Here is a 16,960-nt window from a genome sequence, read left to right on the forward strand (position 1 = left end):
TTAATTTATGCTTAGATATTTATCCCCCCCCCCCCCCCCCCCCCCCAACAACAACAACACAACAAAAAGAAAATTTAAAAAACAGGACACGTAATTTGATTATTTGTTATTACTAGTATATGTAATTAGTTTTGCTTGAGAACAAAGTGTCATGTAAGCGCAAAACAATTGAATTTGGATTATTTACCATACATGTTAATTAGAGCATTGTTAAATATCATATGGTCACTCAATTATACAAATATGTGAATTTGTGAGAAACCCTGTAACCCATGATTTGACTATTAACCCAACCAGTAAAATCGACACAAGGTACCACACAGGAGAAAGTTTAGGAATCACTGGTAATAATTTTAGTTTTTATTGTTGATTTGTTTACTAGAACTTTCTCTGTTTTTATAAATCAGGAGCTAAAAATTATCAGACAGGACGAACAGTCAGTAGGACAAAGTCATGTTCAAACACTAGTCTTTCACTATTTTTTAGTCATAAGGAAGTGCAGTTTTAATCGTTCATGTTTTATATGAAATATTTCAACCTTATAAACCGATATCAAATTAACAAGATTTTCCAGGTGACGGTGGTTATCAGTAAGATTATAAACTTTAGATGATTATGAAGTTATATAGTATCTGATTATAACGAGGATATGTTACAAATCTGATTAAAATCTATGTTATCATCATTGTGAAATTTATAAACATGGTGATATAAATATATTTAGTACTTGTGATTTCAAAATACTAAATAATTTTGTGATAGCTGCGAAGAACTCTAAGCTAGAATAAGGAATATCCAATGAAACGGATGTAAGTACATTGCTATATTTTTCCTGGTACCAATTATATTTATGTTAATATTTTTAAAAAAGGGGGGCATTTGATAGGTGCATGGGTGCGCCAGACGGATCGGAAGTACAACAGAATAAGGAAATACGCTCTTCTTAGCTTTATTTTCTTTGTTCTTTTATTATTTTTTTTGGTGGGGTGGGGGGTAAAGATGTCTTTTTCATATTCATTTACATTAAAGGGTTAATTATTCGGAAACATTGAACATTGTTGTAAGCCTAGATAACAATAGAAATAAACAGAAACGTCTATTCTTGTCTTCAGTAACGGGGTATAATGTTTATGAGTGATGGTCTTTTTATTTTTCTGGGTAGAAATTTTGATGAATTGACGACGGACAAACACTTTGACATTATTATGCAGTCTGTTGAAGCAAACGGAGGAAATAGGATGATAAAAGGTATCATCGCCTCATTCTATTTCCTATGTTAGTATCCCCAACTAGAAATCAGTTGTTCGAATAGGTACGTGTACAGGTATAAACACTAAATAGAGCAATAATATGCGACATATAGGGTCAGTAAATTCCATATAGGGTGAGAAGATGAATACAAGAAACATAAAATAATTTGCAAGAATGAAATAATTAAACTAAGTTTCAATAAGAACTTGGTAACTAGATTTTTGTCTCGCCTTGACAGGGGCCAAAAACTCGGAAACTGATGTGCTGTTTATTGCGTCGGCGGCATCAACAATTTGTTATATATTCGTTAATTCATCAAAATTTCTATCCAGAAACATAAAAGCATTTTAAGAAAAATACCATCACTTATAAACAATAAACCCCGTTACAAAAGACAGGTATAGATGTCTCTGTTTATTTCTATTGTTAGTGGCTTACAACAATTTTCAATGTTTCCCAGTATAATGGTATGACGTTGTCGTCGTCTTGCGAAGATATTTGGTTTCCAGGCAATAATTTGAGTATAAATGTATGGATCTCTATGAAATTTAAACACAAAGTTCCATACCTCACATGGAAGGTCGGGATAGATTTTGGGGGTTAGTGTCCTGACTGATTAGGAATTAGAGGCCAAAAAGTGACCGAAAAACAAGGATTTTCCGGTTTCCGGACAATAACTTGAGTATAATTCTATGGATCTCTATGAAATTGTACCACAAGGTTCCATACCAAAAAAGAAAGGTTGTGATTGATTTTGGGGGTTATGGCTCTAACTGTTTAGGAAAAAGGGTCAAAAACTATACTTTTCTAATACATTGTATAAGTTGCTTATTTCTTGACCAGAGGGTTCAAAAATTAAACTTCTCAAATCTGGAGTTATCAGTAAATGCGTATCAATGGTAAATTCTATTTATTCATCTGTGCGTTTACGTGTGCGGTCTGGTGGAGTACTACCAGAGGCTTTTGATAACCATCTTATTGTAAAACAAGGCGAACCCTTATCTCCCTTACTTTTCTTATTTTTTTATAAATGACATTATTCAAGATATATCCACTGATGTAGACGAAGATGTCGTATCTTTGAATGGAATTCTTATTTATCTAATTCTTTTTGCTGACGATACCGTTTTATTTGAAAAAAACACCGACTGTTCTGCAACACTTATTTGATAAACTTTTACTTTACTGCAATAAATGGAATATCGAAGAAGTACTGATAAAACCAAAGTAATGGTATTTTGAAATGGATTTAGACCAGTAGACAATCTTTTTTTCTATGATAATTTTATATTTGGTTTTTGGTGTTGTTTGGGGTATGACTTGACTCGGCTTGGTTGAGTAAGAGGTTGGATAAAGACTAAGATGAACGCAAAAACCGAGTGACTTTTGTACTTTGTGTTCTTGGGACTTATATCATACCACTAGGGTTTCTAGCGGTATGATATAAGTCCCAAGAACACAAAGTACAAAAGTAAATGAACTGCAAGTTGTTAATTCATATGTGTACCTTGGTATATTATTACACTACAACGGAAAGTTTTTACCTACTCAAAAACGTTTATCACAACAAGGATCTAGAGTAATGTCATCTCTAATGAACTCTCTTAAACAATTCTTTGTTACTCCAGAAGAACAGATGTTTCTTTTTGACAGTATGGTTGGATCCGACTTAGGCTATGCATCAGAAATATGGGGTTTCCATCGATTCGTGCTTAAGTATCGAACTTATCCATAACCATTTTTGTAGATTTGTGTTAAAATTGGGTAGAAATGTGCCATATTTTTTTTTATATGGCGAACTTGGCCATTTACCTTTTTTTTCTATTGTAAGAAAACAGAAAATATTGAAATATTGGTTACATGTTATTACAAATAAACCAAAAGTTGTATACGATGTGTATAAACTCTTGTATGACGAAGCTAACAATGGTTATGTTAACTGGGCTTCAAATATACGTGATATCTAATATGATCTTGGGTGAAATTATGTATGGTTATATAAAGATTCTAGCACGATCTGTATAGATGATATTAAAACTCGCATTAAAGACTAATAATACCTGCAGAATTGGTCAACAACTGTTCAAGAATGTAATAAACTTTATTTTTATAGTAGATTGAAATTAACTTTTTGTATTGAAAAATATCTTACTTACAACAATAATGTTTGTCTGTTACCAAAGTTACGTATTGGAACATTAAAGTTAAATATTGAAGTTGGTAGTTACAATAGTATTCCGAGAGAAAATCGTTTATGTGAATGCTGTAAATTGTGTGTTTTTAAAGATGAATACCATGTTGTTCTTGTTTGTCAAGCTTATAGACCTGTACGAACACAATTTTTACCAAAGTATTATTGTTCTTGGCCTAATAATCACAAACTTTTGTATATACTACAAGCGTCTAGTAAGTCTCTCACTATCAAATTATGTAATTATGTAAAAACTGCATGGAATATAAGATCTCATTTAGTCTCATAACTTTACATTTGTCATAGTATTATACTATTGTTCTCTGCAGTCTATCCATGTTTTATATTATGTGATATATGGTTTTCATGTTTTCCATAGCATGTCTATGCTTGGCAATAAAGATTCATTAATTTGATTTCATCAAACATTGAACTATTGGGGTTCTTTGATATGCTGAATCTAACCGTGTCTTTAGATTTTTTATTTTGGGCCTTGTTTTCAAATTGGTCCACATTAAGGATCAAATGGCCCAACATTAATCTTAGTTTGATTTTAACAAAAAATAAATTCTTGGGGTTCTTTGATATGCTGAATCTAAACATGTATTTAGATTTTTGATTTTAGGCCCAGTTTTCAAGTTGGTCCAAATTGGGGTCCAAAATTAAACTTTGTTTGATTTCAATAAAAATTTAATTTTTGGGGTTCTTTGATATGGTGAATCTAACCATGTAATTAGATTTTGGATATGGACAATATTAGGTAAATGTCCTATTTCAAATTTTTAGTTCAAAGTTCATAGACCACATTCATTCTGTGTCAAATATTTAATCACAATTCAAATTCAGAGCTGTATCAAGCTTGAATGTTGTGTCCATACTTGCCCCAACTGTTCAGGGTTCGACCTCGGCGGTTTTATCAAGCTGCGCCCTGTGGAATATTTTATTAAAGTTTGTGATTAGGTCACTTTAAGGTGAACAATAAATGGTAAATCAATGATATTTGGTATGGAGTTGTATAATTATTGGGACATCTCATTTCCATGGAGATTATGTTGCCCACTCCCTCATTCATGGTCTATTTACTTTAAAACGATTGCTAAGTTAAATGTTTAAGTTATTGATTAGGTCAGTTTAAGGAGAACCACAAATGAAAAGTCAATGGTATTTAGTATGCAGTTAAAAAAGCATTGACGCATCTCATTTCCATGGAGATTAGTTGGCCCTGCTCCCCACAGTCATTGTCTATTGACTGAAACTTTTGTACTTGCATGTTAATTAAAGTTTGTGACTAGGTCAGTTTAAGGGGAACCATTTATGATAAGTCAGTATTATTTGGTATGCATTTATATTAGAATTGACATATCTTATTTCCAAGGAAATTATTTGGCCCTGTACCTTCAGTCATGATTTATTTGTTTATTTATTTTGCATATTTTGCATGTTAAAGTACTGCTATTTTTAACACCTTTCTGTGTCAACAGTTTTTATTATAAAATTATAATTTCCGAAGTACTTTACATAATTTATATAACATGAACAAATTTACTATGTTATTATATATAGCTACACGTATACAGTAAAAAATCCCCCATAATCTCTCAAATTTCTAATTGTTAAAAAGCAATTTGACACCTTTGACGTCATTTGCTTACTGATCTCAAATTCTCTCGAGAGAGATTACAATCAATCAAGATACTATTTAAAAAATGAACTATGTATATGTCAGGCAACTTGAAACAACTACCCAATGTATGTGAACATAATACTAAGTTAATACTATCTAACCCTTTTGCATATCACCGGTTTTAAATACTCAGCATTCCACGTTTGTGCATCTGCGTTATTTTGTATGGACATGTTTATTACTATAAGTTGCTTGAATAGACAAAAAAGTTATGTGTCGTTTTATTCCAACTTAACATGATACCGAACATAAATCTTAAAGGTATCATACGAGAGAAAGGGAATTGCATAAAAATGTAGAAGAAAAGTAAACTAAATGAAGAGATGGGTAATAGGAATCTCAAAGAAAGAGGGGAAATTTGACATTGTTAAAGTTACAGTAACACGTCAAGTGTTTAGTACGTGTACGTTCATTTTGTATTGTTTTATGTCACTGTTTTAGGTATTGTATAGATGTTTTGCACTTTTAGATATGTTGTATAGTGTAGATATTTGTCTTTTTACGTATTTGAAGTTGGATAGATGATTTTTGGCTGTTTTAGATATTGGTTGTAAGAAAGATTTATGACCTTCTTAGAAAGTCTCTTTCCTGCGACTCTATAAGATGTTTGTAAATTGTCAGTTCAATATCATCGTTTAAATAGATTGGAGTAAACTTATTTATTTGTTTGAATATATATTTTGAGGTTTGTCCGTTATACATATCTGACAGCTTTTCACGTATATTTACAAAATATACATATGAACTCTTGATATGGCATTTTGGGCTAACCATCTGAAAGCAAATATATGTGAGCACAAGAAAGTACGAAATTCGGTTTTACTGTATATGTATTTAGTCATTTTGATTTTACTGTCCATTGTTAAAGACTGTGAGGATCTGTGAGGTGACCTCATCATGTGAATGATTGATTGCTATTTTCTTGATGCTCTGCGGTGTATATCCCATGTATATTTTGGAGAACAAAACTAACAGTACATCCAAATATTTGAAAATACGTCACGAGACAGCAATCCAAATGTACGTTCTAGCATTTAAGTTTATCTTATCGACTTATACCCTACACTTATTTGTAAGTTATGTATTACAATATACAATACGTACTGAAGTAAAAGAGTCGACAAGATTGTCGTGGAAACGATGACATGGTTGTTTTACAGTATTTATTTTGTATTATGCCATATCAAATAATTTTTTTGCCGTTCGAGTGTTTACCATGTTATCTTGAAAAAAAAAAATGTCTAACGTCGTTCACAGCCGGAATTTAATCGTTAAGGACGGATAGAAAAAAGTATGAAAGTTGTTTCCAAATGATAACGTGTCGTTTAATCAAATTTTAAAAGCTTTTAATGAAGGCATAAATGCAACGAACAATTAAATACAGTCTACAAAAGTTGTAAGTTTGGTTTTTGCGAAAATGACATATCTGTAACAGAGTTTGGTTCCTTTATCTCCATGACCAAATTAACTAAAACGGGACAATTTTTTTTAAATATTTTTTTTTGTCAATAAGAAGATCAAAATAACTTTACTGTCCATCTTTTTAAAATGTACTGATCAGTACATCGGTATTAAATAGTTCATTACTTTATTTAGACTTATAGAAATTGGATTAAGATCGACTACTCGTTGTGTTAAAGCCTTCTTTGCCATTTAAATTCCTGACCTATATTAAAAAGTTGTTTATAAACCTTGCAAATACATGTATGTTACAGATTTGGTTATTCAGTACAATGACAAGATGTGATGATCTAAAGAAGGAATTTCAGTGTAGCAACTTTGTATTTCGTCATGATTCTCCTAAACTATTCGTTTTGACAGAGGTTAGTAGTTAGTTTTCTTTTTTATGTATTTATACATTTGTATATCTTACTCCAATGCATATGCTTCTTTAAAGTTGTCACCGTGTCACTATTAAAAAATAAACAGTGTAAAGTTTGTCCAAAAATAGTTGATATTGAAACTGGAATCGTATCATTTTTTTAAAATTCTCAAATAGATGTTAGTATTTCGGTCCCACAACCATCGAGGCCAAGTTATAAAAATATTATAGATGATTAAATATATGCAACTATACTTCAAAAGTTGATAGTTTATGCAATTTTTGTATCTTTTTCTTCTTTCTCTTTTCATTGATAGTGTGGCCCTAGAATCTTATATCCTGTATGGACTGGATTTTGGTTAGTATGGCATATTGTATGGTTTTCTTTTGATCCGTACATTGTATACAAAAATGGTGGAGATGGTGATCCATATTACTTCATATATTTGACAAACTGGGGTTATGTGCTGTTAGGATTTTATAATCTTGTGGATTTTATTGTTACTTTATATGTCCATGTGAGGAGATCTGATATTATACATATATCTACTAAGTCAGGTATGTTTTTATTGCTGTTATAATCATTATTATCATCATATAAAACCCTATAAATATACGTAGGAAAACAATGCGACACCGGTTTATATGAATTCATGTAAAACACTCATGGACAGGAAAGCGGGAAAATGCTTATTAGTGCATTATTGCAAAATAAAAATACAATAGAACCGATCAATTGTTTGATTTTCCTTAACTATACAGGCTTCATTACAGTTATATTGATGAATACACTCGCGAAGAAACTGTATAAATGAAAATAAATGAATAAGCTTCAAAAAATGTTAGTAGAGTTCTTCACTCACCAAACTCCCTTTATCTGCATAGATATGCCAAAGTCCATATTTTGCTATGGGGAAACCCAAAAAGAATCGCTTTTATGGGATGCGTTATTGTTTTTTTGATTTTGTTGTTCTCAATTCATTTTATTTCCCCATTAAGTACGATGTAGTGCGTTGATGTTTATTTCGAAATTAATTTGTTTTTTTTTTTTGCAATTTTACTTTTATCAAGATAGATATAGGATTTTTTTGCAGGACTTTTTGGTTAAATTTTAACCAATTTAATTTTTGTTTCACTTGGACACGTATTGGTGCGTTTGTGTTTTGAACCTATTGTTGACTATACGTCATATCACTTACTATTCCGAAAGTTGGTTGCTTATGTACAAAGCACAAATAGAGTTAAATATGGGCTTAATTTTGTGTTCTATAAATTACGAAAAAGGTAATTGATTCAGAATACAAATTCTGTAAGTAGGCCACAGACCACAATTAATTCCTCTATTAATTCTTATAACGTTTTGTCGCATTAAAAAAAAATCACCTGCTTTTTTTGTCAAATCTTTTGTGTGTGTAATGTACAGTACAAGTCCAAAAATATATCCAACTTTCAAAAAAATTGCATGTGTACATCTTAAAAATTTAGCCAATACACATCCATACCCCTATAGACAAGTCAAGAGATGTTCCGAAAACTGTAAATACTACCTTTTTGCACCTGGCCTTATCACTCTTTCCATATCAAAATCAGTTAAAATAAAACATCCAAAAATTTATTTCAGCTCTCTTCTTTCATTTCCACCCAATAAAAACTAAGAAATGTATGAGGAAGGGAAAGAAAAAAAATTAAGAAAAAATACACTTTAATTAAAGGGAACTATATTCGTCATTAATTGTGGTCTGGGGCCAGTACATCTGTAAGCATTACAAATAACTATATGTCAATTCATGCAGTCTCCATGTCATTCGATAGTTAAAATAATATTATCGACAATTCATCAAGTTATCGCACTCTTGATTCTACAGATCCATACGCAATATCAGTTTCTAACTCCTATATATAATCATGTATAAATCTTATTGATGTTTTTAAATTTGAATCTTCAAATGTATTTTACAGATAAAGAAGATCAAATGCCATGGTATATAAAATTACTTTGGATATTGTTTGAGTTGAGTAACAGTATTAGTGTCTTAATAACTATAGCATTCTATGGCTTACTGACACCATGTAAGTAAACATATGGAATCTCATTTATCTGTCATGAAAAATAAAAGATTTTTTTTAATAATATATCAGTAAAATGGAACTTCTCGCTGCTTCAATGAATGAAGGTACGGATTATATATCATTGCCACAACACAATTAAATCAGTAAAGATAGGTTGAGGTCAACAAACAGGTTTTAACTACAAAAGACAAGTTTCTTTAGCAATTGGCAATCTCTTAATGGTAGTAATAGGGAGAAAAATAGTAAAATAAAAAATTGGATACATTTACATATGCGCAGTCGAAAATATCAGAGAAACATGAAATGAAAATGAGTAGGTCGACGACGCTGGAGGGTTCTTTCGTAAAATTAGGAAAATTCTGGACACTGACTAAAGTAGTCGCAACTTACAACAGGAATGGAATTAAAAGGAACCAATTAAAAACCAGACAAATAGGGAAACCATTTACGACAGAATTGCTCAAAAATTGGTATAACAAAAAAAAATTAAGATAACATCATCCATAAGATCTTATCATTAGAATTTGTAAGACAATTCAGTCGAAACTACATGTTACAAGGAAACAAGACAGGAGATAAACGAATTATAGTTATTGATTTTGTTACGTAACAAATAAAACATAAATTATCTATGAAGTGTAGATATTCGTGTCAGACCGAGAAACTATCTATCTTAAATTGTAAATCATTAAAAAGATATTTGATAAAAAGAAACAATAATGTCATGAATGCAATAAATTAATTTCAATAGATTCATATTGCCTTTTTTTTAAACAAAAAAACGCTTTAGATTTATGACTTATTCGTAAAAATTCAATAAACCCAAGAGTCTTGATTTGGAATTACAAAAATCAAAATGAATATATATTAGTATCGAAAGTTCTATTTTTTTTCAGCTGGTGACCCAATTAGTATAGAAAAACACGCAGTTAATTCAGTGTACGTTCTGTTGAACCTTTTTGTCTGTGCCAAACCTGTTCGTTTATTACATGTCATATATCCGTTAGTAGTTGGTGTTATATATATAATATTTTCCGTGATTTATCAAGTTGGAGGAGATGGAGCGGCAATATATCCGGTTTTAGACTGGGACCAAGCTGGAACGACTATAATATATGTCGTAGTTCTCACATGTATTGGTGTTCCTGTTGTTCACATGGCTTTCTTTGCTATGTATCAGCTACGCATATTTATCCACGACAAATGTTGCAATAAACGCAGTGGAGAGCAGGGTTGTACTGAACAAACCGCAATCAGCACTGGAGAAAGTGGTGTAACGTCTTACATGTGATGATTATATCAGCATTTTAACTCATCTAGTCTTGTTTATTCTTAACACTTTTATTTCGTTTATCTTATGAAAGGGCAGATCCATTCATATTCATGTCTTATTGTGTTGTTTATTATTTTTTATATTCTTTTCATTCATATTTCTGACTTAACATATTGTGCATTTGCTAGCATTTAAAATGTCGACCACGAATATCAAAATATGTTCGTTATAAAATCTAATATGACTTGTTACTCTGCGTGTTTCATATTGAAAGAACAAGATTTTTTTCCAAAACAAAATGTTATATTCTTATCGTTTACTATTATCATTATTTGACTCTTTGGGCTGTCTTTGTGACAACATTATAATAAAGCTGTGAAATAGAAAGATGAAAGAAGAAGGTATGATAAGGTAACTTGTTTACCCGGTAGAAGTCAAAAATAAAAACTTATAATTTTTTATTATTGACATTTTTTAAAATCATTATAAGACGTCAATGAACAGGATTTTTTTTAAATATTTTTATAATGTTTGCTTTTGTTCAAGATTAAATATGTAAAAACAGTTGGTACTTCCAGCTTTACCTGCAGGGTTTTGACATATTACTAGCAGACCTAATCCTAACATTTTTTTCAGATATTGATGACATTCAAATATATTATGTAGTTTAAAGGATCGTTTTGGTCAAAAACGGCGAAAATGATATGCTATTGAGATTACAGTGATGTCACGTCACTCTTGATATTTATGTCTCCCCTTCTACTATTATGTTCTTCTCCTGGTTCTACTGCTTCATCACAACCTTGTCCTGGCAACAACTTTCATCTTTTGGCCCTGCTTATGAATTTGGCATGAAGGTATATTACCATAAGACGATGTGTTGCACATCACTATGACCTTCATGTGACCTTGACATTTGACTTTAAAATTAAAAAAAATACTTGCTTTTTTGACATTTTCGTGTCCGGGCAATAACTTTTGTATCTTTTGACGTAGACTTCATATTTAGCACATGGGTGCAGCACTTCAAGAAGTGGTGTCTCAAACCATGAAAGATGACTTCTAACCTTGACGGTTTTCTTTCATTTTGTGTGTGCGTGTGTGGTTTTACTTTGTGTGTTTCTTTTTTACTGCACTCCTCCTGAATTTATTGCAATTCTTGGTATGGTGTGATTATATATAGAACCTTCTATTGAATGAGATAGGTGTTGACATATAATTGGTGATTTTTACCCTTAAAATTATTTTGAATAAAAAAAACCCCACACAATTCGCTGTCATTGCGACATCATGAAACGAGTAAACAAGTTTTGGCACTGAAGCGTCAGTATTTCTTTATTTTTTAAAAAGGTAAGATGATTTGCCGATATAAATCTTGCATAACATTGTGATAACCTAAAAAATTTAACGTGGGTAAATAAGTATTAGAAGTAGGTAATACCTAACTGACTGGATTAAAACGGGAATACGTGGGTAAATAAGTATAAGAATTAGGTAATATCTAACTGACTGGATTAAAACGGGAATACGTGGGTAAATAAGTATTAGAAGTAGGTAATACCTAACTGACTGGATTAAAACGGGAATACGTGGGTAAATAAGTATTAGAAGTAGGTAATACCTAACTGACTGGATTAAAACGGGAATACGTGGGTAAATAAGTATTAGAATTAGGTAATACCTAACTGACTGGATTAAAACGGGAATACGTGGGTAAATAAGTATTAGAAGTAGGTACTACCTAACTGACTGGATTAAAACGGGAATAAAAACACTTAGGTTGATCACTTAGAAGAGATTTCAATAGAATTTTAGAATACTTTATTTGCTTAAAGTAAAATTTCTGTCCATAAATAAATTTGATTGATCTCTCAGATGAAATTTATATAAAATTTGGAGACCTTGAAATGTCAGTCCCTTAAGATGCCATCAATTCAGTGCTTGGTGCTTTCGATGATTAAAAACGAATACACAAATTTTACTTTTTTCATTTATTTTGATTCGGTACGCATATATCAATCCAATCTTAAAGTTTTTTACCGAAGTCAACACCAAATACGTATAAATAAAAGCCCTAAAGTATGCAGACATAAAGATCAAGCATCATATATAAAAAGTATAGTGCAATTAAAGTTGAAAATCGCACTACATATATACTTAAAGCAAGAAAGATAGGCAGCACTATAAACTAAAAATAAGAATAGCACGAGAGGTTTATCTGTATGCAGAACAACGGAATTGGTATACGTTATACATACCAGGGATTGTAATAGTTCTGAATTCATCCACAAGGTTGTTCCTCAGAGTAGCTATTGCAAATCTAAATGTGCTAATTTATACATTAAATTAATGAATTTTTAATTGACACAACGCAAGCCACTAGTGGAGCATGAACTACTTACCATTTTAAAGCACTCGATTTTACCCTTGGTTTTTTGTCTCGCCTGCTACTTTCGTCGCAGCATGCGAGACATAGGGATTACTATTCAGAAGGTAGAAGACCTGGATGATTCATACCTTGTACGCAGATACATTATGTTAGGAAGTTTCCGTATGTTTTATGTCCATTGTCCTTAACCTCATTTTCATGGTTCAGCAACTACTTGAAAAAAAATAGAGATTTTTGTCATGTGAATTTTTCAATTATTATCAGTAATAGGATAACTATATTTGGTATACGAGTTCCTTGCAGCGTCTACATGTCCGTCAGACCTGACCTTGACCTCATTACATGAATCAGTTATCAAAACTACATGTGCTGTATGGAATGCTTGTAAGGTATGTATGTCAATCTGGCAGGTATCATCAGACCTTGACCTCATTTTCATGGTTCATTGGTAAATATTAAGTTTTTGTGTTTTGGTCTGTTTTTCAAATACTATAAGCATTAGGTCATCTATATTTGGTGTATGGAATACGTGTAAGGTGTACATGTCTATCTGTCAGGTATAATCTGACCTAAACCTCATTTTTATGGTTCACTGGTCAATGTTAATGTTTTGTGTTTTGGTCAAATTTTTAAATACTTTAAGCAGTAGGTCAAATATATTTGATGTATGAAATGATTGTAAGGTGTACATGTCTGTCAGGCAGGTATCATCGGATCTTTACCTCATTTTCATGGTTTTTGGTCAATGTTAAGTTTTTTGTTTTGGTCTGTTTTTCAAATACTATAAGCAGTAGGCCAGCTATATTTGGTGTATGGGATGCTTGTAAGGTGTGTATGTCTGTCTGGCAGGTATAATCTGACCTAGACACCATTTTCATGGTTCATTGGTCTATATTAAGTTTTGTGTTTTGGTCTGTTTTTCAATTATCATAAGCAATAGGTCAACTATATTTGGTGTATGGAATAATTGTAAGGTGTACATGTCTACATGTCTGACGAGATTTATCTGACCTTTGCCTCATTGTCATGGATCTTTAAAAATGTTAGGTTTATGTGATACATGTAGTAAAACCTTTATCTTTATGACTTTCAACATAACATCAATGGTGAGTAAAACAGGCGAGACATTTCAGCGTGTGCACTGTTGTTTTATTTTCAGTGAACTGCTGTTGGTCTTTTAGTCGTTTTTTCTTTGTCAAAATTTTCTGTTTTCTCAGACTTTTGGTATTTGATTTCCCTTTTCGTATTTTCTCTTCCCTTTTTGAATACCCGATTATTCTCTGTCTTGTAATATACAGTAGCGACATAAAATTTAAGTTTTTTTTTCAAACAGCTGTTCGGATTACCTTCTTTATACACACCTGTTCTCATTTTAACACATTTTTAAATGTTTATTTTATTCAGTCAAGAAATGCGCATGCCATGTCATAGGGCAGAAATAAAAATGACTCAAAATAAAAGTATAAAAGCTTCCTTGGCATGTTCACATAAGACAAACATGTAGTTGTTAACATCCCTGACCATTGGTCTTATGGCGAATAGTTATATATCACACACTCCTTATTTTTAAATCCAATACGCTTGTGATGATTAAGTTGATGAGATACCCTTCTGAATATTTTACTTATATGAATGCGAACATTTAACTGATAATAAATGTCAATACCAAAGAGTTTCACAGTTGAATCCTGTGAAAAATCCGCATTTCTGATACGATTTCTGTTATTTATTTTATATTTTCTTTAGCACTGCTAACATTTGAAATTAATCAGGGTTTGCCTGAAGTTTATTCATTCTTTTTTACCATTCAAAAAGTGATTATGTAGGGCGAGGATCAAATAATAACAGTTTGGGTTAAGACAGTGTATTGTCGTCTGCTCAGTTGTACACATTTCAAATTCTATTAAATAAAATATCATTGATAAAAGCATGGAACAGTATAGGGCCTAGAATAGATCAATATAATTATGGTTCCTTTTTTGAATATAAGCTAAACTGCAGTTTTCTACTCTTTGGTCGGGTTGTTGTCCCGTTTCCATTCTCTATTCTCTATTCTATATATATAAATTTATCATATATTTAGTACTAAATACAGCAATTTTGTATATTTAATAAAGGTTCTTTTGTCCAATCTGTATCGTTTACCCTGTATCGCATACCCCGTATCGCATAGCTAAACCCGTATCGCATTCCCCGTATCGCATTCCCCGTATCGCATTCCCCGTATCGCATAGCTAAATCCGTATCGAATACCGGGCGTGACGTCATAGATCGAATGACGTCAAAGTTGGACATATAACGTCCAGTTGCTGTATTTCCTGGAAGATACGAAAGGTAACAACATTTAGCTAGAATTTCAGAAAAATACTTGCAAGAGAAAATGGGTCATTTATGACACTGATTCAGACTAGAAATTTTCATTTTGGAAAATGATCAAAAGACCCATCCTCTCTTCACTAGTTTTTTTTTGTTTAAAAGTACATGTACATGTATGTGTGTTACCTTTGGTGCAATGGAACTGAGGTAATATATATATAAGTAAGGAATCTATAGATTACTATTCTAAAGCATTTGTATTAATTAGCAATACTTCATGTATGTGCATTGATACTTTTCCTAAATCAAGGATTTAAATAGCAAATTGTTCACTTAAAAATCCCAATTATTTTGAATAATGCAAATAATAAAAGTGGCGTTAAAACAAATTACATGTACATGTATCAATATGAGGTTCCAAATGGGAAAAAGGAAATTTATAAATTACATGCATCCAAAAGAGGTAGGAAAGAAATTTTGACACCAAATACTTGCAAAACAAAATTAGTCATTTATGCCAGATTAGGACTAGAAATTCTTATGAAGGATTATTTTAACAAATGACCAGATTTCTCTTTTAATACAAGTATTAAACCTAATGTAGTTGTTATTTTGTTTTTGCTGTCATATGATCCTTGTTGTGATATTAATGTTTTGTTTGTCAGATTAAAAATAAAATGGTGTTAGATTAATATTTATGTGGTAGAGCTATATTTTTATGTTTTACATTAATTAAGGTTTTATGTTATTAGAATATACTTGATATATTCTATTTACATTTATTATAATTTGTAGTCTGCTAGTTTATTCAGGTAGAACATTACCTATTGATTAATTTCTTTTCTATTGGTCAGTATGATTTAGGCGGGAATCTTTTGTTTAACTTTTCTTTGTTTTGGACAGTTGGCTAAATTCTTTATATGAAGTGGTAATCTTTAGTTTAACTTTTCTTTGTTTTGGACAGTTGGCTAAAGTCTTTATATGAAGTGGTAGCCATTTTCTTCAGCTCATTTGGAATTTGTCATATCTTTACTTCTGAAATATTCCTAGTGTATATTTGAGTAAGTAGGTGACAGTAATAAGAAAGGTGTATGATTGTAAATGGTTTAACATTTAATATATGTGTAAACTATTCATGGTAATATTTAAAGTAATAAATATAAACTTGATAATATAGTTTTATTTGTAAGATTTAGTAAAACATATAAAATCTGCATAAAACTGATTAAAGTATGATTAATACTTAAATTTCTAGTAACAGTAATATATAATCTATTTTAACAGTTTGTATGAGTGAGCGTTAAAAGATTTTATACCTCTATAAAGCTAATACAAGTAAATATTTGATTACCCAGATTTAAGGGGAGATAATTCTGTTTATTCTAATCTAGAAGTATTGCATAAGGTTTTTATAATTTTAATATTTTGTCTTCAGGTATTACATATATTGTAAAGAATGTAAACTGATTCAAACCAATCAGTTGGTGAAGCAAAGACCTTTGCACTACATGTGAGGTATGTTTATATGTATACAGTTTGTAATGTTCATGTTACTTTTATGTTGCTTTGCTTAAATGTATCGTCTGCTTTGTGTAACTGCTGCCAATACGTAACGTCTTGTTCGCACTTACAATTGCGTTGTATTATTATGTTTAACTAACTATTTTTGGTATGATACTACAAGCGTAGCTATGTATTTAGCTGTGAACTTAGTTTGTCGTTGCATATTTCACCGTGCACGAAATACAGAGAAATATATTATGTAATCATTTAATACAGAATTCGAAATGGTGTAATATCGTTTTGTGTAGCTTGTAAAACTATTATTTTAAAGAGCAAAGGAAATCTACACAGTTTTCTTGTATGCATATAGATATATTGATTTTATAGTAATTGATTATTACCGATTGAATTGTATGAGAATTATATTTGTTATTATTTCAGGGTCATTTTTCACCTAGAAT

General features: G+C 31.1%; 1 protein-coding gene across 1 annotated transcript; it reads left to right on the forward strand.

Moving 5' to 3' along the window:
• Window positions 1-46: 46 nt before the first annotated feature.
• LOC127726563 (protein rolling stone-like) lies at window positions 47-10,855 on the forward strand. The gene is made up of 5 exons (XM_052233954.1): window positions 47-809; window positions 6,842-6,949; window positions 7,266-7,506; window positions 8,908-9,018; window positions 9,915-10,855. Exons 2-5 carry the CDS (start codon window positions 6,860-6,862, stop codon window positions 10,307-10,309), a joined length of 837 nt encoding a protein of 278 aa, XP_052089914.1. The 5' UTR covers window positions 47-809; window positions 6,842-6,859; the 3' UTR covers window positions 10,310-10,855.
• Window positions 10,856-16,960: the final 6,105 nt, after the last annotated feature.

Source organism: Mytilus californianus, unplaced genomic scaffold (genome assembly GCF_021869535.1).
Source record: "Mytilus californianus isolate M0D057914Y unplaced genomic scaffold, xbMytCali1.0.p SCAF_1, whole genome shotgun sequence".
Taxonomy (NCBI): Eukaryota; Metazoa; Mollusca; class Bivalvia; order Mytilida; family Mytilidae; genus Mytilus; species Mytilus californianus.

Coding starts and splice junctions, on each gene's coding strand:
- LOC127726563 (XM_052233954.1), top strand. CDS start 6,860: ATGACAAGATGTGATGATCTAAAGAAGGAATTTCAGTGTAGCAACTTT. Junction 6,950..7,265: donor AACTATTCGTTTTGACAGAG/GTTAGTAGTTAG, acceptor TTTCATTGATAG/TGTGGCCCTAGAATCTTATA. Junction 9,019..9,914: donor CTATGGCTTACTGACACCAT/GTAAGTAAACAT, acceptor ATTTTTTTTCAG/CTGGTGACCCAATTAGTATA.